Source organism: Sporothrix brasiliensis, assembly GCF_000820605.1.
Source record: "Sporothrix brasiliensis 5110 chromosome Unknown Cont17, whole genome shotgun sequence".
Lineage (NCBI taxonomy): Eukaryota > Fungi > Ascomycota > Sordariomycetes > Ophiostomatales > Ophiostomataceae > Sporothrix > Sporothrix brasiliensis.
This window is the reverse complement of record NW_024467136.1, coordinates 2,754,601-2,779,055: the sequence shown is the minus strand read 5'-3', so window position 1 is coordinate 2,779,055 and position 24,455 is coordinate 2,754,601. Positions and strand designations below refer to the sequence as shown.

The following is a 24,455-nucleotide window of genomic DNA, read 5'->3' as shown; positions in this document are numbered from 1 at the left end:
TTTCGGCGATTTTTAGTCGTGCCGGCCTGAACGGAACGTGTACAATTTGTACCTGCTTTTCCCCATGTCCAGTTGGGAGTCCTCTTTTGCATCGAGGTCCCCTGATCTCATCTTCTTCGTATCCAACGTTTTAAGATTTTTAGCCACCCCAAGGCACTAAAACACAGATTGACGTCAAGCGCAGCCGGCTCCCTCAAACCCCATTCCTCAAAATGCACCTTGCCTTTGTCGAGGCCATTTGCCCAACGCTTTCTTCGGGGCACAGGATACGACATATGTTTCGATGAAAGAGATGCCTTTGCTCCGAGTCTGTCAGTTCTACCGTCGGCGATTTTCATGCACTGGCCAAGGTCAAGACCGCTGCACTGACGTATGCAATAACAGCGCTGTTAAGTCTCTTGAACCTGGTACGGGCGCTTTGCCCTGGCTGCACTGTCGCAGCGCATGTAGCATAAGACGTCATGCATTTTCACAGGCGCCATTGCGTGCCTGTCCCAAGATACACGAATTGAGCGATGATGCTTGTCCAGGACGATGGACCGTTCTGCCGGTCGGCAAGGTCACTGTCTGGAATGCTGAAGGATGATCCTGACCGGAATATAGGAGAGCGTCCACACACCGACCACCCACGCTCGCACGTCACCAAAAATAGTAAGACACAGCTTAGGCGGCGGACCGTCGTGAGACTGAGACGATCGTCGGAGCCGGGGGGCACATTCCTCACAGAGGCTATTTTCGGTAGCGGTAACGGTCACCGTAGGTGCACATCGGATAAACATACGGAGCGCTTCGCGATTTTCAAAGGATACGGGGGGTTGGCATGGTTCGTGCTCATCCACATACCCTTTGCTCGTACAAAATGGGAAGCCCTGCGGCTTCCTGCAGGTCGCCGTCTCCGTTGCTCTGTGTTTCGGGGGATGCCGTTCTGGTTGTGGCTGTGGCTGTGGCTGTGGTGCTTTTCTTTTTGCCCTTTGCGGGCTCGTAAAGCCTTGTGCCGTGTATGTCGTACGCCGTTGACTATCCGCATCGACTGGCACGTTACGCCGGCGACATGCACCGCCAATCTAACGCCACAGGCGAGCGGCTGATCTGCAGAAGTCGCCCTGCTATGAAGAGTAAGGATACGACATGCGCCAATGACGGATAAGCCGATATCAGACAGGGCAAGCAGCAGGTTTTACCACGAAGCCTTGCTCGTATTCTTCAGCCTTGCTGTATTGAAGGGATTTGACGATGGTGTTTTGGGAGTGTTTGCCAGTGTGCCCAATCAGAAATGCAGAACATGCACATGAGTGAAACCGCGGCCGAGAATAACAGCTTGTTTCCTTTGCTATCTTTCTTTCATTCATTTTATTGTATTTATGCATGCTATGTATACTCTTATACACCTTTTTTGTATCTTACAGATATAGTAAATCCTTTGCTAAACACACAAACACGATTGACTGCGTGAGCTACCTTGGCCTTCAAACTGGACATAGATGTCACATTAGATGATGATTGGGAATGATTCATGGCGCTATTCTTATTCTTGTGTGCGTTAGTACCCCACACCGCCCGCTGTCCCGCTGGGGAAACCCAACTTCCACTGTCGACCCTTCTGCCTTATTATGCCACCGGCAAACAGCGATGCCGCAGGCCTTAATTACGCCATACCTGCGGGGCTTGTTCGAATTCTTTGAGTCAGCAAAAACAGAGAGGACCATACAGTAGAATGCAAGTAGACGAGACGGCAGATACATGAGATTCTATGGCAAATTCGACGTTTTCGTTGGACCCTACCTTGACCCTATCTTGTCCAATCTTTTATCTCTTTTTGTTTTACCCGGTAAACGGCAAGAGCTCGTGGTGGACCCGCGCCGCACCTTCACACCATGAGCCAAATGGCCACCAAGACAATCCGAACCAACCCAGCGGTAGGCGCAAGAAACTGGCCTGCAGGCTGAACCAAACTATTTCTTTGTCTTTTGACATCGGACGAGAGCATCGTACACGTCCGGCCCTCGAGTCTTCGCTTGGCTGTCCTTCACACAACGCCATTGTCAAACAAGCTGAAGTAATCACGAGACGCGAAATTTGACTCCGGTCGGTAGCTCTTTCTCCGGACACGGCGCGGGGTGTTCTTTCCAATTTCAACTTTCTGCGTGCTACAGAAGATCTCTGGAACGTTCCTTCCTTGCAGCGCATTCTTCTTCTTTCCTCTTTTCTCTTTCCTCTTTTCTCTTCCGCTTGCCAGCCCGCGCTTGTCCCGCTGGGCAGGTGCTCTTACAGGCGAAACGGGCTACTATTTGCGCCTGGTCTAGCGTGTGGGGATTGTTTTCTGCCGCCAAATGTTCTATCGCCTTCTGTCTCGGTCTTGCCTCTTGCCTGTGAGACCTGAACAGTGCGCTTCCAGACTCCCCCACATCCCACGCATCCCACTTCCCCCGACCACGGCCGCGTTTTTGTCACCAAATGACAAGACCACCGAGGCCACCAAGCCAACGAACAAAGCAAAGCCAATAACCGCCAGACTGTCTGTCCCTGTCGCCCGGTTGGCTAGTCCTATGCGGCTTAACTTTCTTGTTAACTTCCTTTTTGTGTCTTGCTGTGTTTGATCAAAGGGTTTTGCCATTTCATCCTGGTGCTGTATTTCGGTGCAACGGGACCTTTTTGCTTTTGCTTGTGACATTCAGCGGCCACCAACCAAACAGCAACCCGTCGTTGCGACGCCTCGCCGGACCAGCCGACCAATGACGGACCAGACCAGCGGCCGGCCGTCGGCCGGCGACGGAACAAGTCCCAACGGCATAGGCCCCCACACAAACGGTGCCGGCAGCGGCGACGGACACCCATTGCTGGCGTCGTCACAACCAGCTGCAGCAGCACAAGCACACCACTTCCCAGACGTCTGCTACAAGCTGCGGCACAAGGTCCTGGCGTTCCTGGACGAGGAGATCCCTGCCTCCGAAGAGATCCTGCGCAACGTGCAGAGCCAGGTCCGCATCTCCGTCTCCGTCATTGAGCAGGCCCTGCATCGTTATAGTCTGGACCAAATCTCCTTGTCGTACAATGGCGGCAAGGACTGTCTGGTGCTGTTGATCCTGATCCTGGCCTGTCTGCCGGTGGTCAATGAGCCGGCGGTGCCTGCGGGCAAGACAACCGAGGGGGCACAGACATCAGCATCGACCGCAACACGCGCGACTGCGCCGACATCACAGACGTCGCCACAACCGACACTGCCACTGCCGGCGGCAACGGCACCACGGGCGTCCGCGACACCCCGCCCCTTCCAGGCCATCTACATTGTCCCGCCCGACCCCTTCGCCGAGGTCGACGAGTTTGTCGACCAGTCCACCGCCGACTACCACCTCGACCTGGCCCGCTATCCCTTGCCCATGCGCGCCGCCCTCGACGCGTACCTCGCCGACCGCCCGGCCGTCCAGGCCATCTTCATGGGCACCCGCCGCACCGATCCCCACGGAGAGCTCCTCACCCACTTCACGCCGACCGATGCCGGGTGGCCCCAGTTTATGCGCATCCACCCGGTCATCGACTGGCACTATGCCGAGATCTGGGCTGTACGTCTTGGGGACCTTTGCTGCGTTTGCCGTTTGTCGTCGGTCGTTTGTTAACCTTTTCTAGTTCATCCGCCACTTCGACATCCCCTTCTGCCAGCTCTACAACCGCGGCTTCACCTCCCTCGGCGGCACCACCGATACCCGCCCGAACCCGGTCCTCGCCAAGAAGACAAAGGGCACCCACGATGCCGAAGACCACAGCGGCGCATCCACGCCCATGTCCTTCCGGCCTGCGTATGAGCTGATGGACGACGACGAAGAGCGCCTGGGCCGGGGGCGGTGAGCAGGAGAAGGCGCCATTGCGAACCGCGATGGTATTGCATACAGGCCGCATAAACAGACCATACAGAACGAGAACGACGTCAACGACGGAAAGCGGCGCATTGTTGGGAAGAAGCATTACCAGTGAACAGGAACCACTGACACAAGACGCATAGACACAGGCTTTTTCATACCTGCATATAACACTTTATATACCGCATACAGACCCAGAGGAGGGCCCAACACATACCAGAAACAACCACCAGATTCTTGTTTAGCATTTCACTCACATATTCTATCCTGTTTTTCATTCCGAATTTATATCTTGTCGTCTTTTGGCTAGGCGTCGGTCGGCAAGGGACGCGGGAGCTAGCTGTCTGACAGGCCCGGCAGTGTGAAATTGCTGTGGCACGTTGTGGTATACGAGCGGGCGAGTGGCGGGTGAGATGGAGATATCAGGAAACAATCACTCCACGTCTTGGCAACGACGTTCCTGGCCACCTTGACGAGCATCCCTTCTTCCGATATCCTTTGCACACCCGGGGGCCTTATTCCATGATTGTGCTTTATGTCTTAGAGACTGGTTTTCTAAGCGCAACGTCTTGGCACACATTTTTTTGTTGCACTGAACAAACGTGGGGGCGAGATAGAATATTTTGACGAGGAAACCAATCTCGCACGACGGACACGGGTGAGTCCTGGACTGATGCGATGGGCAGTCGCAAATCCCTGTTCTGTTTAGGCATGCGCTGCTGGGATGGCAGCAATGATCCCACTATTCTGTTTGAAGGCCATATCCAAGCCACGCCTTTGCAGCGGACGAGATGCGGGCTATATATCTTTTTATCATCTATTGCTGCTGTATGTGGTATGCGACGTACTTGGCGATCACTGGATATCTGACAGTTGATTTGTTATCGAGAAACATCCTTGTCGTCTGTTTCTGGGAAACAGCTCGTTAAAATACGCAAAACGGCAACGGAGCGCGGCGGCCAGCGAGTTCACTGAGAGCCCACACGCGAACACTTTCCCTTCTGTGAGGCCGAGCAAAGATAAGGCTGGCCCGCACTGTTTTGTCTGTCGATTTCGTCTATCAAGCCAGCCAACGTCCCAAAACCACAGACGTCTATATCGTCGGGACGAGTGCCCCTGATTACAAAGGGAACTTGCCCCAGATAAGAAGGTTTCTTTTTTTTAAAAAAAAATACCTTTACTTTTACAGCCATGCTTCTTCCCCCCCTCTTCTTCTTGACGGCTTGACGTGTGATTGATGAACCAGGATTGACTCTTTGCGGGAACTCCATACACTTGCTTTATCTATGTGTCCAACGGTGTGGGAGAGAGTGGAGTTGACGGAGAAAGGAGGTGTGGGATGGTCATGGTGGTCTCGTGCCTGGATGGAGAGGGAAGAGAGTATTGTCCCTCAGCCGTTTCGATATATGTATACTCGTTGCGGCCGGTTTACCCCTTTGCCGACACATACGCTCGAGCCATGAACCCGGCGCCACGTTCGCATCATGATCTTGTCTCGAGGCATTTCTGAAACAGTAAACTCTGCAGTTTGTCGACTTCACTTTACTGCCTAACACTACGGAAATTGTATATTTCGTACCAGCACCCGCGATGGGCGTCCTCTTTGAAGTCTAAACGACGACAAGAGTACACCTTCCCGTCGTCCTCAACTCCCACGATACGATGGCCAAACACCTCCCCGGCCTTCTGCCCGGCTCGTGGGCGCTATGGAGCATTGGCATGGCGACTGTGTTTGCCCGCTTCTTGTCCCGCCGCCTCGCCCTCGGCAGCTGGCGCAAACTGCAGCTCGACGACTACCTCATGGCTCTGTGTGTCCTCACCTTCACGGGCGTCACTGTCTGCTCCAACCAGGTCGGCATCAGCGGCAGCAACTACGCGTCCGACGCCGAGATCGCCACATGGTCCCCCGCAGAAACCCGCGACGCCGAATGGGGCAGCAAAATGCTGCTGGCCCTCGAGGAATGTATGATGGCAACGGTCTGGCTCGTTAAGGCGTGTCTGTTGATCTTGTACGGCCGCCTGACGTCGGGCCTCACGGAGGCCTTTGCTGTCAAAGTGGTGGCCATCTACTGTGCCGTCGGCTACGTCGTCGTCCAAATTTTGTATTTGGGCGTCTGGTGCCGGCCCATTGACGACTACTGGGCTGTTCCGGTGCCGGAAGGACATGGTGAGTGTAAACAACAAAGGAGACGAAAATGTACACACATGTGTCCTGCTTGTCACTAACGCCACCGCCAACAGAGCAGTGCAAAACCTACCTCCACCATATGATCACCGTCACCGTCTTCCACGTGTCCTCCGACCTGCTCATGCTCCTCGTCCCCGTTCCTATGATTGCCCGCGCCAAACTACCGCTCCTGCGCAAGATTATTTTGTGTGGCATCTTCAGTCTCGGCCTGCTCGTCGTCCTGGTCGCCATCCTCAACCGCTACTACAATTTCACCGTCGCCAACAGCCTCGTCTTTCTCATCTGGTACAATGGCGAGGCCAGCACGGCCGTCATGGTCGCCAACATTCCCTTTTGCTGGACCTTGCTGCGCCGCCTCTTTGCTCTTGACGCCTGGGGCATGTCCAGCCGCCGCAGCCGCAGCACCTCGGGTGCCTACCGCCTCGGGGACAGAGACATTCCCGTGGGTTCGGGTGGTGCAGCGGGTGCAGCTGCTACTGCTAGTACTACTGAAACTACTGTCGGACGTGGTGGTGTGTCTCAGGCCGGCCGCCGTCCATTCGCCACCCTCGTTGGTATTGACCTGGCGTCCACAACGGGCAGCACAGAACGGATCACGGCCGGACAGACGGGCGATGCCGCCGTGGACCACCTCGATTGCAGAAATCACGACAAAAGAGCGGCGTATGGTGCACACAAAGGATCGAGTGATGGCGACTACGATCCAGAAATTGGACTATGATATGAATTTTATGTATCCGTTAATATTTTATAGAATATGTGGTGGACTTGACGTCCCTTTGTTGGTATATTTTGATTTTTCTTTATGCTGTTGTAGATGCGATACCAAAGATACCACAATTTGATCCAGAAACTCAAGAAATATATACAACGCCTCTTTCCATGAAACGTTACTGCCTATCTGTACGTCAACCTGAAAATTGCACTGGAATTTCTGCCAGTCTGTATCTTTTATGCCTGAAAATCGCCAATATTGAAGTTTTTTTCTCGATGTTCCTTTAGAAAATTTTGCTAGTGCGCCTACCGAATGTGGTTTCGGTGAGGCTTTTCATCGCCCCGTTAGCCCCATTCGCCAAAGCGAGTTATCTGTGCATGCTGTTAGTAGTAAAAGAATTGTGAAGCCCGTGATACTTTGACTTTTCGTCTTTTGAAAGAATATATCAACTCAATTGGCCACAGAGACTGGCGTGAAAGCAATCTACAAATGGCCTTCGTTCTTTCCATGTCCTGCAGTCCATTAGATGCACCTGCCGCGTGTTAGTGATTCTGCAGAGGAATGCCCCACCAGATACAATAAAGATGGAGCTTGTGCTCTATTGGCGGCTGCTCATTGGCTCCCGAAATTGCCTTGTGCAGGTTGGGCCGGGTCGCGCCTTCCTCGCTGCTGAAGTTCGCGCCAACCGAAAGTTTATGACGCTTGGTGTGCACCTTCCTTCGCACTTAGTTACTCCGCACGCTCTAAAATTTACATTTGGCAAGAGGCTTGCAGCCTTTTTCGACTTTCTCTGCTGTGGAAGCTACGCCCGAGACCAATTCGTCGACAAACTTGCTCAGTGCATTTCTATCCCAAGTCCAATGCCATCCTAGCATCACCAGCTGTCCCGCCGCGCGCGATTCCACCCATGGTGGCCGTCTTGAGCACCCTTCCCACGTCCTGATTACAGTTGAATCGCCGGCCTCGAATTGGGCAGCGTCTTCTGACGTCATGAAGTTTGCCAAAGAGCTCGACCAGGAGCTCGTCCCAGGTGAGTGGCCGACGACGGTATGGTCGATGGCAATACTGTGACTCTCCCGCAGCGGCGTGGACATGGCTAACCAGGCGGCAGAATGGCGTATCAAGTACCTCAACTACAAGGCCGGCAAAAAGTACATCAAGGCCGTCTCGCGCGCCATCTCCCGAGCCAACGCAACGCCCATCCTCCGCCGCTCCGGTGACCTCCCGCCACGACAGACGCCGCACCTGTTTGCATCGGGCAGTCCGTTTTCTGCGAAACGCGGGAACAGCAACAACAAGAGCAGCAGCAACAATGCCAGACGCCCGGGCCCGGTTGGGCGGTCCAAAACGACCAGCTCCACAATCCCGCAATACGACGCCAGGTCGAGCAAGAACGCCACCGACGACGGCCCCGATGGCAGCGACGCCGGCTCTGGCGAGCGCCGTAGCCTGACATCAACGCCGGTCGATCAACGGCAGTATGGCAGCATCACGAACACCGGCCGGCTTCGAAGTCCCTCTGTGGCCACGGATGGCTCCCGCACCTTTGAGCTGCCTGCACCCGCCATGCGCGTGCCTTCGAATACAAACGAACCCGCACCGCCCGCCTCTGTTGCCAAGTACCGGGCTCCCACAGCTGCTTCAGCTGCTTCAGCTGCTTCATCTTCACGGGCCCCGCCAAAGCGCCGCAGTGCCACAATGGCGAACATTCCGAGTGCTGGCATGTCTGGCGGTGCAGGCGGTGCAGGCGGTGCTGGCAGTGCTGGAGGTGAAAACAGTGGCCAGACAGCTCCGTCGTACCGCAGCTCGGTCTTCCCTTCGCCCTTCGATCTGACACCCAGGCAACGCTTGCGCCGCATGTTCTCGATGGCCTCGCCACAACAATGGCCGTTGGGCGGTGGCGGCGGGGGCTCAACTGTCGGCGACAACAAGGACGACATCAACATGCATGCGTTTGACGAGGTCCGCGAGCGCGAGCTCGATTTCTTCCGCTTTTTGGACGGCGAGCTAGACAAGGTCGAGGCCTTCTACAAGCTCAAGGAACAGCAGGCTGGCGAGCGCCTGGCCCTTTTGCGGGACCAGCTGCACGAGATGCGCAACCGCCGCATCGACGAGATCCAGCGTGCGAAACGACGCGGCATCGAAGAGGCCGAAATCAGCCCCAACGCGTCGGGCGATGACGCTGCATCACGTACACGACGTGCGGGCAACGGCAGCGGCAACGGCAATGGCGGCAACAGCGGGCGTCAGAGCGACGGAGACGACAGCAAAGCCTGGGACGTCTACCAGGATTGGATTGCGCCCGTTCGCGCCAAGATCTTCAAGCCGGGCCCCAACTCCAAAGCGCTGCAAAAGATGCCGCAGACGCCGCGCATGCTGGACCGTGTTTTGGGCGGCGGCTCGGGCGTGCCGGGCGTCGAAGGCCACCGCGACTATGTGCGCCGGCCCGGCGATCACGACATCCCCTACCGCACAGCCAAGCGCAAGCTGAAGCTAGCCCTGCAGGAGTTTTACCGCGGCCTTGAGCTGCTCAAGTCGTACGCCATGCTCAACCGCACCGCCTTCCGCAAGCTCAACAAGAAGTACGACAAGGCCGTCAACGCCCGCCCGCCCTACCGCTACATGAACGACAAGGTCAACCGGTCCTGGTTTGTCAACAGCACAGCGGTTGACGACCTCATTGTCGCCGTCGAGGACCTGTACGCGCGCTACTTTGAGCGCGGCAACCACAAGATCGCCGTCGGCAAGCTGCGTGCCCTGACGAAGCGCCCCGGTGACGAGTCCGGCAGCGCCTTCCGCAACGGCCTCATGATTGGTGTTGGTGCCGTTTTTGCTATCCAGGGTACCGTGGATGGCGCGAAGAAGCTGTTTGCCGGCGACCCGCTGCTTGCCACGCAAACGAGCTACCTGATGCAGCTCTACGGCGGCTACTTTTTGATGCTGTTCCTGTTTACGCTCTTTTGCATCAACTGCCGCATCTGGACGATCAATAAGGTCAACTACCCGTTTATCTTTGAGTTTGACCCACGCTCGCATCTCGACTGGCGCCAGCTGTCCCAGTTCCCCAGCTTCTTCTTTCTGGTCTTTGGCCTCTTCATCTGGCTCAACTTCTCCGACGCTGCCAACCCGCGCCTTTTTCTCTACTACCCCGTCGTTCTTGTCGGCTTCACCATTGCCCTGCTGTTCTTCCCGGCGCCCGCACTCTGGCACCGCAGCCGGAAGTGGTTTCTCTACTCCCACGTACGTTTCGTCGCTGCCCATCGGCCCTTTGTCTTCTCGTTGACTTCCTGCTAACACAATCAGTGGCGCCTCTTCTTTGCAGGGCTGTATCCCGTCGAGTTCCGTGACTTCTTCCTGGGAGATATGTACTGCTCCCTGGTTTATTCAATGTGTGTAAGTATACATTTTATCAATCTGCGCCCACGTCGTAGTATTGGCCCGCTAACCTCTCTTTCTTAGAATATTGAGCTCTTCTTCTGCCTCTACGCCAACGGCTGGAACAGCCCCCAACAATGCAACTCAAGCCACTCGCGCCTGCTCGGCTTCTTCTCGACTCTGCCGCCTATCTGGCGGCTGCTTCAGTGCTTTCGCCGGTACCGCGACACCCGCAACGTCTTTCCCCATTTAGTCAACGGCGGCAAGTACACAATGACCATCCTGAGCTACGTCATGCTCAGCTTGTACCGCATTCAAGAGTCGCACACCAACCTCGCCCTGTTCATCACGTTCTCCACCATCAACAGCTTCTACACGTCGTTCTGGGATCTGTTTATGGATTTCTCCCTCGTTCAGGTCGACTCCCGCCACTTCATGCTCCGCGACATTCTGGCCCTCAAGCGCCGCTGGATCTACTATGTCATTATGGTCCTCGATCCCCTGCTTCGGTTCTCCTGGATCTTCTACGCCATCTTCACGCACGACGCGCAGCACAACACCATCTGCTCGTTTTTCGTGTCTTTTGGCGAGGTCGCCCGCCGTGGCATGTGGGCCCTGATTCGCGTCGAGAACGAACACTGCGCCAACGTCGCCCAATACAAAGCCTCTCGCGACGTGCCTCTCCCCTACCACCTGCATGAGCTTGACTCCGCCCTCGACCTGGCGCGCCATCCGCTGCTGCAAGATGTCGATGCCGACAACGACGATGACGACGACAAGGAGGACGAAGGGCAAACCACGCCCGGCGGCACGGTGCGCCGGACAGACACTGCCGCGCCGGGTCTGCAAGGTACGTCACCGGCGGCCGGCAGCGCCAGTATTCGGTCAAGCAAGCAAAAGCACCGGGAACGTCCCAGCCCGCAGCCGACGCCTGGCACTGCTGGAACGGCTGTCTCGACGGCCGCTTGGCCCGACATTGAGGAGGAGCACGGGCCGACCAATGCTGCCGCTGCCGCCGAAGAGGGCACGGCCGGTGCCGGTGCTGGTGAAGGGGCCGCCACAGGTACTTCGACGGGTGTCGCTGTCGGCGGTGGCAGTCCGTCGCACCCGGCTGCTGCACCCGGCAGCAGCGACTTTGGCACCCTCCGCCGCCGGTTCACGAGCACGCTGGGCAAGTCCATTGGTGTAATCATGGCCGAGGCCCATAAGCAGGACTTTGAGAAGAAGCGCAGACCTGGCGCGCTCGACGGCCAGCCTGTACCAATGGATGACCTGCCGAGCAGCGACGAAGACGACGATGACCAGGATATTCCCGGCGGTGACGGCGATGGCGAAGGCCATAACGACGACGGCGATGGCGGTATCGAGGACATGGCCGACTATGACGTGGGCGTGTACCGTGACCACGATGAACATGGCCATCCGGACGCTCAGGAGCCGACACAAACAGCGACGCCTCCATCACAAGCACAGCAGGCTGCTGCGGACGACCGCACGCAAAATGGACGCAGCCAGGGACGCAGTCGCGGGCCCAGCCACGGTCGTGGCGGCCGCAGCGGTGGTGGGTCGTCAAGCTTGAAGCGCGGATCGCCGAAGACGTAGTGGGCTCCAATAGAGATGCAGTAATGGACTGCTTACTTCGGGTTTTGTTTTGTTGTTTTCCTGGCGTCCTTTGTTTGGTATCCTTTGTCCATCCCTTCAATTCTCAGCATACTCTGATTTCACCTTGCGAATTATTGTATAACCAATAGACAGGGGATGGAGAGACGCAATTAGCATCCATCGGGGAAAGGAAAAGACGGCGTTCTACATATAATCTATTTTATTTCATTACTTGCTACGGCTTCCTTCCTACTCTGCAATAAATGTCGTCCCTTAGACGGACAACACGATGAGTCCCGTGGAGAGCGCCGGAATGCGTTGCGTCGACAAGTTGTTGCCCGCAAACGACCATTCTAGCTGGTCGCCACCCCACACGACGGCCTCAATGTGCGTGTAGGACCGATTGGCGGCGGGCCACAGACTCGGGGGAATGGGGACAGTAAGAGGTGGCGTGCTGCTGTTGGCCGGGGCCGCCCCGTAGTCTTCGTACGCGGCGTTGACCACGGACACGAGCAAATGGTCGCCGCGGCGCCAGCAAGCAATATCCACGTTGGGGTGGTCGGTGGCGGCTGGGAGTCGCGTCGGGCGTGCGTTGCCGACGATAAAGTCCACAACGGGCGACCGCGTAAGGACCTGGGCCAGCGTGCCGTGGGCAGCAGGCAAGACGCTGCCGGCGGCCGTCGTGTTGGCCTGCACCGGGTACACCCATGCAATCAAGCCCTGCGCGCCGTGGTTGACCGCCACAAGGCTCATGGCCCACGCTTCGGCCGGCGTCGGGTCGCGTGCCCAGTAGCTCTCGCCGTGGAAGCTCTGGGGGTTGTGGATCTTGGTCTTGGGCCACGGCGAGCCCTGCTGCGGTCCGCTCCACGCCTCGTACCGTGCCAGATCGTCGAGCCGGTCGGCCACGTCGCGGATGCCGTAGTCGCCGCCCCGGCAGTTGTCACACCCACAGTCGCCCAGCGTCGAGTTGCACACGGTGCCCCATTTGCTGACGCCGGTCGTGTTGATGCCGATGGGGTAGACGTCCTCCATGAGCACGTCGGCGCCGGCAGCGTATTCGGCAAAGTAGTAATTCTGGCAGTTGAGCACTACAGCCACCGGGTGGTAGGGGTCGAGACGGCGGATGGTATCGCGGGCTTGCACAGGGGCCTGGAACGGGTCTTGGTGCCCATCAGGCTCATCGGCGCTCCAGTACGAGAAGAGAGCGGCATTGTCGCGGGCGGCCGTGACTTGTTCAGCCACCCAGGACTGGTTGGTGTAGCCTTCGCGGAGATCGAACTGGATGCCTAGACCGGTGTGGTCGGCCATGTAAGCAAACGCAGCAGCGGACTGCGGGTACTGCGTCAAGGGCGTCATGGCGTTGAGGCCAAAGGCGGCATAGGGGTCAATAGTGGCTGCGGCAGAGGCATTGTCGGTGGCGCCCGTCAGGAAGCCGTCGTAGGAGGCGTAGTACCCATAGGGAAAGTAAGGACGGAACCCGGCACTGTCGCTGGTGTTACCGGTGCTTTGTCCGCGGGCCCCACGGAACATGAACCCGCCATAGGCATTGTCGAGGCGGCTGACGCTCCCTGTGGTGTTGTCCGGCAGGTAGAAAAGGTTGCTGCTCTTGGCGACGTAGGTCACGTTGGAGCTGCCGTTCGGGCTGGCCACCCAGCCCGTGAGGGTCACATTTTGAGGTGCGAAGCTCGTGTTGAGCGGTCCGCCGCCCAGGGACGCGGAGGCTGCCGTCAGGTTGAATGGCACGATTGTGTCCTGCGTGGTGACACCGCTAAAGTTGAAACGGACTGCGCCGCGCACGAGGACGTTGCTGGCTTTGATGCTGTTGGTGCCTGTGGTGTCGCTGTCGCTGTCTTCTTGGCTGTCGAGCGAGATGGTGAAATTGAGCAGCCGGTTTGCATCGACGCCGGTGCCGTCGGACGACGGTGCAGACGGCAGCTCCAGACCAAAGTACGGTGACAGCGTGGTCCGCACAACGAATTCACCTTGGGCCTCGCTGTCCAGGTAGAGGCTGTACCGTGGTGTCACCTGGACGTAGAGAAAGGGCCCGTCCGGACTCCGGGGCGGCTCGACTGTCTGGCCACCAGGATTGAAGCTTGGGTATCTGCTATGGTGTTAGTCGACATGAAATTTCATGAACTCTATGAGACAAAAGGTAAACGACTGGACCTACCCCGACTCATACACTTTGCCGCACCATCGCGGCCAGTCCGGGTGGTTGCCAGTTTGCTGGCCGGCGACTGTCGAAGCAGCCGTTAGAAGACAGAGGCGCCGCAGAAACATTGTGGGCAAAGGTGGTCGTCGCGATAATGGTGATGTTGCGGGACTCAAGTCATTCGAGTCGAAAAGGGGGAAGAATGACGAGATTGACTAGAATGGAAAGTCCGTCCAGTCCGCAACTTCCCAAGATGAATGGAGTGTTCCGGTTATATATTAAGGTAGGCAAGTGCATATGGGGAAACAATGCGTAACTCACAAATGCGGAAGGGACGGCCCCGTTCCTGTGTTGCCAGTATTTATGCGGCTGCAGCAGAACGAAGCACAAATTACGTCGTCCATCGCTCCTTCCCATAGAATGCAAGGGAGGACGACAGCAACACGCTCTTTACATCCCAACCACAGAAATAGAGCAAGTGCACGTGTTTCGAGTCGCGGAAAGTGCCGTGTTGGTTCTGCCTTGTTGATCCTCTTATTTTCTATCTTTGGCAGCATCTTCTTCACCCTTGCACGGACTTCGGGTCGCCCTTACACACAACATCGAGTAAGGCAAATAGAGCAGCAATCCTCGCTACTCTCTTCGCCTTGATTCGCTCAGAGCGGCGAGGACCGACAGGCGCAGGCGGCGGCGGACCGAAGGCGTCTCGGGGCAGCAAAGGGAGTCGCTGGCCGAGAAGAGCGCGCAGTTCTTGTCGAGGCTTATATTGAGGGAGTCGGGGCTTGAAGTGCACTTTCTTTATCCTTGTGTCTTTCTTCTTCGTTTTGTCTGTTTCTTTTTTGCCGTCTTTGTTGTCGATCTTGGAGACTTGGGTCTCCTTCACCTGGCCTCTCTTTGCGAGCGAGACCTCGACCCTGGATGATGACTTGCGCTGATTGGAAACGTTCATGGCGCGAAAGGTTTTACTTTATGTCTAGACTTTATGTCTAGATTCTGCTTCTGAATGGATTCGTACGGTATACCGATAGTTTCGTGGCTGACGCGGAGGCGTAGAATGCGATGTAGAGCTGACTTAAATATCGTGGTCAGACACAGCTTCAAGTGTCCAAATCCGTCTGGGCGTGTCACGAGACGAAGAAAACAGTGTTTTTAGGCCATGGCTGCAAAGGGATGTCCAAACTACAATGAGAAGGGGCCAACAACAAAGGGTTAAAGGGGCTACAAAACAAAAGGTGCCTAGTCGCGTGGACAAAGAAAATTGTAGTCTGAAGGAGTGCGCAAAGTGTGGCAGAACTGACATTATCTCTCTCACAGCGTATGGCACTCCTGAGATAGCAGTTCATTACCTCTGTGAATATTTTATGACGTTGTGCCTTCATTTCTCATTATTTATGGTGGTGCTCAGGATAGACTTCGTTCATCCATTGCACTCTTTTTCTTCTTCTTTCAGGGTCCGGTCTCTTGTTTACTTGACAAGGGCTCACCATATAGAACCAAAGGGCAGTGAAAGCAGACATGGACAGTCAAGAGCCAAAGAAAAACAAAAAGACACAAAGACATGATAAACAAAAGACCTTTGTAGCCGAGGGGTCTCCTCTGTTGAACATCAAATCTTGTACACGGAATCAGCGAACCGCTCGCCATGGAACAATTTAAAAGAACGCTGATGCCCATGAAAATAAACACGGACAGTTGTACCAATCGTATTTCTTATCGTTTCTTCATCTCTCGGCGTCTTTTACTGTTATTTTCACGCAACCTGGAGTTGCCTTCCACTCTTTTGATAATCACGGTTCATTTTTGCTATTTTTACTTTACTTTGTTTTGTCCTACTCACATAAACCAACCCACGATGCATTCAGCCCTCTCAACAGCCAACAACCCACGCTTCCCAATGGGTCCGCCTCCCAAGCCATCGTCGACGGCATGCCGCATTGCCCGTGGAGCGGTCTACTGCGACAAGGATTTCTGGCACCGGTCGGTGGCGTGGTTCCTGGACCAGAAGGAAAAGCTGGGCACACAACAAGACAAGCAGCCACAGGAACACTTGGTCAAGCCAAAGAAAACACCGCGCTGGGCCTCGACGGCGCCTCCGACGCGGGTCCAGCCGGCCCGTGCGGCCAAGGGCAAGGGCAAGCGATATGCGGAGGACATGGAAAGCGATGGCCAGAGCGTGGCCACAGCGGTGAGCAAAAAGGCCAAGACGGTCAAGGTGAGCACTCTGAGACCAGCACCCATAGCCAAAGCCAAATCCACAGCCACGCCCTCCTCCGACTATGTGCTCGACCCGGCCTGGGCGACGGCGTCGCTGTCGACCTTTCAAGCGGCCCTGGACACGCTGCTCGAAGGCAAGCGGGCCACGCTGGGCCGGTCGCGGTTCTGGTCGACGTGTCTGTCGACGTCGACATCGACGACGGCGGAGGCACTGGACAGCCAGTGGTGTCCAATTGTGGCGCTGCCGCTGGCCTGTACGGAGCGTCAGTTTTGCGCACACGGTACGTGCAACCCGCCTCTGTCTTTGCGGTCGCTGCCGTCATTGTCTTCGTTGTCATCATCGTCGTCGTCGTCGTCGTCATCGTCTTTGGCTGCCAAGGCCACGTCGCTTGCCCCTGTGGCCGTCATGTCTCCCGTCACGCCCCTCACGACGCCCTGGGACACACCCCCGGTCACGCCGCCGGCCGACTCTGTCCGGTTCCAGGCGAAGCCGTTTGCGGAGCTGCGGCACGTCCAGGAGCGGACGGTGGCGGTGGCGGGGCTGCGGTTTGCGGTGGACATGTGCAACGGCATGCTGCGGGTGCACATGGTCTAGGTGGGTGAGAGTAGGTGTAAATATGTAGACGTGTAATTGGCTGGGAAAGCCCTTAAATAGGAATGTTTCTGAAAGGTTTCGCTATAGTTAAATGCGAAAATCATTTGGCCAATCAAGCTTGTCCCAGAGAACCCATTTATCCTCCTCGTTTCCTGTCTACCAACGCCCATACGCCCTTCACTTCTTCTCCTTCTTCTCCGTCTCAAAGTCGGCCACCGACACCAGACGGCCCACGACCAGGTACTTGCCGTCAAAGCGCTCCTCCCAGCCCTGCAGGGCATCCAGCTGCTCGGCCGTGAGGTCGTCCAGCGGGTCCAGCGGCCCGTCGAGGTCCTTGGTCAGCATGGACTCGTCAAACGAGTGCGACGCCAGGCCGCGGCTCGCATCGCGGCCGGCAAAGTTTTCGTAGGGCCCGCCGGGGCCATAGAAGTTGCGGCCGGACGAGACGTCAAAGACGCGGCCACGGACGGCCAAAAACACGGGGCGACCGTCCTGGCCGTCAAAGGGCCGGAGGGTGTGGGGGGTGTAGGTGCGGAAGACGGTGGCCGGCGGGTCTTTGGGGAACGACGGCGGCGGCGTCGGGCGGAGGATGCTGTAGAGAGTGTAGAGGACGACGGCGGCGAGGAGGGCGTTGAGGGGAGTGACGAGGGTGGCCCTGGGCGTCTGTTAGCGCTGTCGTCTCGGTTCTGCGTTCCTGTCTGCCGCCTCATCATTGTCCGATGCTTACACGGCAGAGGCGACGTCGGCCTTTTGAGCCTCTTGGGCCATGCGCTGCTCCACGTAGTCCATGATGGATGTGGATGTGGATGCGGTTGTCAGAGGATGGCGTGGCTCGTCAGTCAAAGATTGATCAATCTGTAGATTGTCGGTGGAACGATGAAAGCCGGACGTTGACGTGGGGAGTGGTAAGTCGTCGGAAGAGGGGAGGCAGAAGTGACGGAATCTGCGGGACGCAATTATCCGCACCTGTATTAGGCAAAGGTAATTACAGGTCGGAGCTCGATTGTGTTTCGGCTGCGACAGCGTTGCATGGCCCTGACTACGGGTGTGCCGAGCCCTGTATTTTAATCAGTGGTGTCAGGATGCGTTCGGTTGGTGTATTATGTCAGCATCGGAGTCGGGCAGGCAAGTCAACCAACAGAACATTCAATACGACTCCAAACTCGAAATCAAAAGAAATGCCACCATTCAGCCACGCAAGCTGAATATGTTCTCGTAAAGATGTCATTGTCGTATATTGGGATTGCCTATTGAGTCTACAAACAGGAACGCCGCCACTCATCATGCGCACCGAGCATCGTTGCCGTCTCTTATACTCTCTTTCTTGATCGGTGCTCCCCAGTCTCTGTTGTCTCTGCTGCCTCTGGCTTGGTCTCTGCTGCCGGCGGAACTTTCCTTGGTTCTCCATAGGCGACATACTTGGTGTGGCTGCCCCTGGCGACCACAGGGCCTCGTGTCTTTGCGACGGCGTAGGGGTCGACCTTCTTGTGATCGCCGTCTTGGCTGCCGTCGTGGCTGTCGTCGCCGTTGGACGGCAACGGCGGCAGCTTTCGACGCCGAATCTCGACCGACGTGTACGCCAGCGTCCCGCCCACGCGCTGCACCCACGCCTCAATCTCCAGCTCGTCGCCCACCCGCGCGGCCGCCACATAGCTAATGTGAATGTCGACGCTCACGCCCGTCTGGCTGCGCCCCGTCGCCGCCGCAATGGCCATGCCGCCGGCCCAGTCGACGAGGGCGGCCGACACGGCGCCGTGCAGGATGTTCTTGGAGTTAACATGAATTCCGCCCACAGGGAGGCGGGCGAGTATGCGGCCGCCGCTCGACGACTCGCTGCCGACGTCTTCACGGCGGGCGTCTGCGATGCGGATACCAGCGAAGAAGAGGCTGTAGATGGGGGAGCTGGGCAGGATGCTGGCCCAGTGGGCACGGACGTGCGTGAGGGTGGCGGCAGGGTCCATTGGTGTGTGGTGAAAAGGGTGTCGCGTGAGATGGGAGGTGCGTAGAAAAGGGCCATGTACGAATTACTGTGGCCGCATTTTAGGCGTAATTTTGTCGACTTTTCGGCCCAATTAATGCCACGACCCCATACTATGCGAGACTGGAGACGCACCTCCAAACCACGCAACGAAGATCACAGTGCAAAGCCGCCCAGATTGTAGAGGTTCAATGTTTTTTACTGGGATTATATACAACATAAATACAAACAGAAATGCAGACATAAACACAAACAGAAATACAATAACCAGATGTCTGTCGATCATTCACTCGGCATCCAATACATCAATGTATCCAATCAAAAACGCCGTTCGTGTCGTTCGTGTATCCAGTCATGGGAGTCCACTGCTTTTTGCTTGTATTGGCCTATCCCTCTCCCCTCTCCCCTCTCCCCTCTCCTCCCCGATAGCTACTCCCCCTTCTTGGCCTTCTTCAGACCGTCGGTGCCGTGCAGCCAGTCCATGACGCCGAGGGAGCCGTAGTTGAGATTGAACTTTTCGTGGTGGGCGTCGTGCATCTTGGCGGCGCCGTCAAAGAAGTCGTAGCCGCTGTGGACGGTGGCGGTCTCGACCAGCATGAAGGCGACAAAGGCCCAGTAGGTGAGGACGTGCGCGTGCAGGAGGAGCGGGGGCAGGCCGATGGGCAGCATGTTGGCGACGAGGTGCTCGACGGGGTGGGCGTACTGGGCGGCGAGGGCGACGGGCGCGATGAACTTGTGGTGCTGCTTGTGGATGGCGCGGTAGAAGCGCGGCTGGTGCAGCAGGCGGTGGGCGTAGTAGAAGAGGATCTCGCGCAGGACGGTGGACACGAGCATGTCGCGCGCAAACTCGGCGAGCGACGGCAGCGCGGCCTCGATGCGCAGGCCCAGGAGCTTGCTGGCGTGGTCGGCGGGGTCGCCCGCCAGCAGGGAGAGGCCGGCGCTGAGGGCGAAGGAGAAGACGTTGTTCTGCAGGACGACGTAGGCGCAGTGCCGGATGTCGGCGGCGGTCGGCTGCTTGGGCGCGGGCTGGATCTTGTGGCGCTCGGAGAAGGCGGGCGCGAGCCACGGGAGGGCCGTGTAGATGGCGGACGTGACCCAGAACGACAGGAACTGGACGACCACGAGGCCGACAAGCTCGACGCGGCGCGCGCCATAGGTGGCGAGAGTCCGGGCCCAGAGGCTGGACGCGTTGTAGACGAGCGTATCAAACATGGTGAACTTGAAGGGGTGAAGACGTGCAGACGTGCAGTCGTGACGAATGGACGTAAAGACGTGAAGACGTGAAGCCGTGAAGACGTAGACTTGTGTCGTTCAGCTACGATTCAGGTTGTGGACCGCAGAAACCATGGGACCTGGGGAGTGGTAACGCAGAGAGTGCGAGCGTGGAAGCTTTTTAGTGTCGAGAGAAGTCACGGGCTGCCTCGGTCTAGTGATGTCCACTAGAAGAGAAGAGGGGGTTTTACAAAAGACATACAGATTCACACCCTCAGCTAGAACAGCCAGAGGATTAATTACTCCGCAAATCCTCGTTGGGGCTCTGCCTTCCCTACATCCTAGTTCAATGGATATCGAAAGTACGACATACGGAGTAAGTAATTACGACTTGCGATGACCAGCCAGGAACCACAAGTGGCCAGGCCAGGCCAATGGCGTGTTGTGGGGTAATTCCGGGGCATGCAGGAGATGTTCCGAGACCATTAATTACTCCGCGGAGCAAATTGAGCTGATGCTGGCCCAGCCGTGTAGTACTGCAAAGGACAGTTCGGTCTATTTACGTTACGCGCGCGGCATTTGGACCGTTGACGGTTGGGGCGTATTACCACAACAGTATTACTAAAAGAGTATTACTGAAAACGGAATTCTCAGTTCGAGACACGACGTCCAATCAATACAGTCCACGACCACCCTGGCCATGTCCAACGAAGCTGAGACAGCACGGAGAGAGCGGCAGCGTCTATTGACGGAAAAGAGCGACGTGGAAGAGTGACGAGCGACGGGGAAGATGGGAACTGAATAGAAACCGTGAATAAGACAGAGGAGGTTGTGTTACTTGAAAGGCCTGTTGGTACAGAATACCGGCACAAGCACAACCACAAGCACAGCATGGCGAGGCCTGTGTGTCAGTGGTTGCCAGCCTGTGGCCCATTCGCCTACAGTGCACAATAGCGGCAGTGGGTGCTGTAAGCGCTGGCCAAGGAAGCAAGACAAAGTGCCCTCTCCTCTCGTCATGATGAGAGCGCAATAAACTCTCCTTCTCTTCTCTCCTCGATCCTGACTCCCTCATCGTCTCTTTTTCTTTCTGTCTCTTTCTGTCTATCCCTCTCTTTAGTCTTCTTGTGTCGTGCCTAACCTCTCACCGCCAAACCAACCCCCCCCCTCTCCACCAATCAACTCGCCGCCACTTACACCCCACTTCGCAAAAGACGGTGCTGGTGACTTACTCCGCATCCCCGTCGCCGGCGCATGACCACAAACAGTAAAACAGTGAGCGTCGCATTGTCACGCCCGCTCGAAGCAAACACAGACTTTGACGCTCTATTTTTACAACAAAATTCACACAGACGTAGAGGCAGCATACGCAGCACAGTCGCCTCATCATGGCCCTCTGGCGGTATGCTCTCGGCCTGCTGTGCCTCCTGCAGGCCGTGCCGGTCACAGCGCAGTCGGATCCGTCGCACATTGCCTTTGGCGACGGCTTGAACATGCGCCACCCACTTTCTTCGCTCCACACGCTCCACACGCTCCACACGCTTTACCCGCTCGCCGCCGTCCGCAGTGTCGGTGCTAACAGCACCGCGCCCGGCGCGCCCGGCTCGGTCTGCACCGCCGAAGGCGAGTGGAACTGCCTCACCACCTGCTGGCAGCGATGCGCCTCGGGCCAGTGGTCCGACTCCATGGCCCTGGCGCCCGGGACGGTGTGCACGCCGGCGGGGCTGTCGTACGAGATGGCGGTGGTCGGCTCGCGTCGCAGCACAGGCGACACAAGCGACACAAGCGACCGCACGAGCGAGACCACCGCCGGCGCCCTCGCAACCATCCTCGCAGCCACCACTGGCCTCTGCCAATGCACAGTCGCCGGCTGCTCTGCAACATCGCCATCCACCTCTGTTGCCGCAACAACATCACCCGCAACGACGATGACGACGACGACATCCAGTCAGGAGACGCCGACGGGCGGCGAGTTTGTGAGCGGGTCGTCGTCGGCTGCGACCCAACAGCCGACGAGTGCAGTGACGGTTGTCCTGGGTGTGAGCCTGCTGGCCGTTGTTTTTGCCCGTCTCTTGATGTGAGGAGAACGACCTGGGATGCAAGGCGAGGGAAAGGACTTTGATACCATTATGATTATGACTGAACTGTTATGAGGAAGGCGTTTGCGGCACGACATATTTGCATTTATGACTTGGACTTTTATTCAAAATATGAAAATCAATTTCAGACGTTATGTTCTCAATGAGGAACGACGAAAACAAAATAAAGAATAATCTGAAAGGTAAAATATACCTTTAACTGGTGAATGTAAGCAAAGGAAAATACACAAAGATGAAAAAAGAAAAGAAAAAAAAAAAAAAAAGAAATAAAGCGACAAAAAAAACCACAAAAAGGAGGGCTCCACCGGGGATCGAACCCGGGACCTCGTGCAGTTGCTTGCGTAGTAGCCCAAAGCACGAATCGTACCACTAGACCATGGAGCCGACTCGGATGGCAGAATGCGCTAGTAGCCAAGCTTATATAGGAGAGTGGCTTGTCGCGAGAGAGCTCAACCGTCCTCGGTCACTATTGATTCGCATTCATCTCTTGCGCCCCTTGCCATTCAAAATATTTAATTTATATAAATCACTGGCAGCTGGCTTCATTCATAATGTGATGTAAGCATGCTCATCTGCCCAGTTCGACTGCCCCTACGCGTAGGCATTGTCGCCGACCGTACCATCGGCCGCCACCGCCGCCGCCGCCTTCTTCTTCGCCAGAGCCTCCTTTTCCACTGCCCGCTTCGCTTTCGTGGCCGCGGCCACACGGTCCACGCGCGCCTCCACCTCGGCCGGCGGCAGTGCCGCAAACCCGTGCGCCTGCCGCAGCGCCACCACCGAGTCAATGTCGTACGCCCGCTTCTGCCGGTTGAAGTCGAGGTACATGAACGTGTGCACGCCGCCAGCGTACCGCTTGAACGTCACCTGCCCGCCGGCCGCCACCACGGCCTGCCCAAACGCCTCGCCCTCGTCGCGCAGGCTGTCCAGTTCGCCCGTGCGGATGTACGCGGGCGCCAGGCCCTGCAGCTGCGCGCGGGTCGCGTCCAGCGGGGCGAGCCACGCCCGCGGCCAGAGTCGGACGATGGCGTCTTTCCGCTTCTGGCGGATCGTGGCCTTGTCGTCCTTGTCCTCCTTGTCTGCAGACACAGCAATGCCCGCCACGTCGTCCGGCACCGATTCGAGGCACACGTCGGCAAAGTACTGGACGCGCGCCCACGGCAGAATGGGCGACCGGTGGAACTCGTGGAAGGACGCGTGCCGGGCGTCGGTGTAGAACTGGTAAAAGAGGCTGCCGGCCGTCGGCGGCACCGTCGGCATCACGAGCCGCAGCGGCACGCCGGCGTCGCGCGCCCGCAGCTGCATCACAATGGAAATGTGCGCGCCCGCCGAGATGCCGCCCAGCGAGACCGAGTCGGGGTCGATGTTGAGCAGCGAAGCCGATGCGCGGGTCTGTCATGCAAGGGGTGGGCAGGAACGGTCAGCAGAGGGCGTAAAGAACGCAAATCGCACAATCCACAAAAGAAGGAGGGAAGAGGGAAGAGGAACGGGGAAAACGCACCCACAGCAACGCCGCCCAGGCGTCTTCAAAGGCCTTGCCAAAGAGCGTCTCCGGGCAGTGCCGGTAGTTGACGTCCACCACCACCACGCCCGCCTCCCGCATGCTCAGACACAGCTGCGCCTCCGTGTGCAGATCTCCGAGCACAAACCCGCCGCCGTGGAAATTGAGGTGCGCCGGGTAGGGCCCGGGGCCGTGGTCCGTCGGATCAGGGTGGTACACGCGTACAGGGAACGCGGCGCCGTCCTTTTCCGACGTCAAGGTGTAGTCCGTGACGCGCGGGAACGACCCATCGCCCGTGTCAATCGCAATCAGGTTGCGGAACTCCTCCGGGTGCGACCGGATGTACTCTATGCTGACCGGCCGCGTCGACGCCTTCGCGACAATCTCGCGGAGATAGTAGGCGACCACATCCTTGTCGAGCCGGGGCAGAATGTGTGCCTCAATGTGCTTGGCAGGGTCGAGCGGCTCGTCGGTGGCGGCAGTGTCGGCCTTGGCGACCGTGGTAGCTGTTTGTTCGGATGCCATGCTGAGTAGGTTTTCGGGAATGCAAAGCTCACGTCAAACTCGCACAATACAGCGTGACTTTAAGAGCTTGGCGAATTGGAGAAATTCGTAACAACTTTCGTAGGCGGGAGACCTGCCGTGTACATGTGCCGGACTTTTGCTCAAACCCCTCTCATGTAGCCGGTCTCTGAGCCTCCTACTGTGTACACTGATCGCCAATCTCGACGATCTCGGTCTCGGATCATCAAAGGCTCTGCGCGGATGTGAGCCCTAGCATCCTATCTTTATCCATGCCCGGCTTGCGTCCAGATTACCCCAGCAAACCGTCCCTACTTACTCCGTACGAAGTACAACGTTCTCCCGAGACCTCTAATAATCGCGGCACTTGCATTGCGCCATACTGCGGGTCCTGGATCCTAGCTTGGACGACATAATTGTTCCGAATAGCGGCACGGAATAAGTCCGCCACTGA

At 57.1% G+C, this 24,455-nt stretch overlaps 9 protein-coding genes and 1 non-coding gene across 10 annotated transcripts; 5 read left to right on the top strand and 5 right to left on the bottom strand.

The window, feature by feature from the left end:
• Positions 1-1,874: 1,874 nt before the first annotated feature.
• SPBR_02527 (FAD synthetase) lies at positions 1,875-3,843 on the top strand (the record flags this gene model as incomplete). The annotated part of the gene is made up of 3 exons (XM_040760830.1): positions 1,875-1,916; positions 2,676-3,560; positions 3,625-3,843. 3 exons carry the CDS (start codon positions 1,875-1,877, stop codon positions 3,841-3,843), a joined length of 1,146 nt encoding a protein of 381 aa, XP_040620823.1.
• Positions 3,844-5,516: 1,673 nt separating this feature from the next.
• On the top strand, positions 5,517-6,763 carry SPBR_02887 (uncharacterized protein; the record flags this gene model as incomplete). Its single annotated transcript, XM_040761190.1, has 2 exons — positions 5,517-6,021; positions 6,096-6,763. The coding sequence occupies 2 exons, from the start codon at positions 5,517-5,519 to the stop codon at positions 6,761-6,763; spliced, it is 1,173 nt and encodes a 390-aa protein (XP_040620822.1).
• Positions 6,764-7,747: 984 nt separating this feature from the next.
• SPBR_02202 (signal transduction protein) lies at positions 7,748-11,734 on the top strand (the record flags this gene model as incomplete). The annotated part of the gene is made up of 4 exons (XM_040760505.1): positions 7,748-7,787; positions 7,869-9,997; positions 10,061-10,150; positions 10,217-11,734. The coding sequence occupies 4 exons, from the start codon at positions 7,748-7,750 to the stop codon at positions 11,732-11,734; spliced, it is 3,777 nt and encodes a 1,258-aa protein (XP_040620821.1).
• Positions 11,735-12,007: 273 nt separating this feature from the next.
• On the bottom strand, positions 12,008-14,014 carry SPBR_02505 (uncharacterized protein; the record flags this gene model as incomplete). The annotated part of the gene is made up of 2 exons (XM_040760808.1): positions 12,008-13,835; positions 13,905-14,014. 2 exons carry the CDS (start codon positions 14,012-14,014, stop codon positions 12,008-12,010), a joined length of 1,938 nt encoding a protein of 645 aa, XP_040620820.1.
• Positions 14,015-15,780: 1,766 nt separating this feature from the next.
• Positions 15,781-17,449, top strand: SPBR_02672 (uncharacterized protein; the record flags this gene model as incomplete). Its single annotated transcript, XM_040760975.1, has 3 exons — positions 15,781-16,680; positions 16,921-17,356; positions 17,430-17,449. The coding sequence occupies 3 exons, from the start codon at positions 15,781-15,783 to the stop codon at positions 17,447-17,449; spliced, it is 1,356 nt and encodes a 451-aa protein (XP_040620819.1).
• Positions 17,450-18,005: 556 nt separating this feature from the next.
• On the bottom strand, positions 18,006-18,656 carry SPBR_03250 (thioesterase family protein; the record flags this gene model as incomplete). Its single annotated transcript, XM_040761553.1, has 1 exon — positions 18,006-18,656. One exon carries the CDS (start codon positions 18,654-18,656, stop codon positions 18,006-18,008), a length of 651 nt encoding a protein of 216 aa, XP_040620818.1.
• A 446-nt stretch (positions 18,657-19,102) lies between these two features.
• On the bottom strand, positions 19,103-19,885 carry SPBR_03182 (methylsterol monooxygenase; the record flags this gene model as incomplete). Its single annotated transcript, XM_040761485.1, has 1 exon — positions 19,103-19,885. One exon carries the CDS (start codon positions 19,883-19,885, stop codon positions 19,103-19,105), a length of 783 nt encoding a protein of 260 aa, XP_040620817.1.
• A 1,385-nt stretch (positions 19,886-21,270) lies between these two features.
• SPBR_03232 (uncharacterized protein) lies at positions 21,271-21,963 on the top strand (the record flags this gene model as incomplete). Its single annotated transcript, XM_040761535.1, has 1 exon — positions 21,271-21,963. The coding sequence occupies one exon, from the start codon at positions 21,271-21,273 to the stop codon at positions 21,961-21,963; it is 693 nt and encodes a 230-aa protein (XP_040620816.1).
• Positions 21,964-22,277: 314 nt separating this feature from the next.
• On the bottom strand, positions 22,278-22,365 carry SPBR_09496. Its single transcript has one exon. It is a non-coding gene; the product is annotated as a tRNA-Pro (tRNA).
• A 207-nt stretch (positions 22,366-22,572) lies between these two features.
• On the bottom strand, positions 22,573-24,004 carry SPBR_02790 (uncharacterized protein; the record flags this gene model as incomplete). The annotated part of the gene is made up of 2 exons (XM_040761093.1): positions 22,573-23,370; positions 23,480-24,004. The coding sequence occupies 2 exons, from the start codon at positions 24,002-24,004 to the stop codon at positions 22,573-22,575; spliced, it is 1,323 nt and encodes a 440-aa protein (XP_040620815.1).
• Between the last annotated feature and the right edge of the window lie 451 nt (positions 24,005-24,455).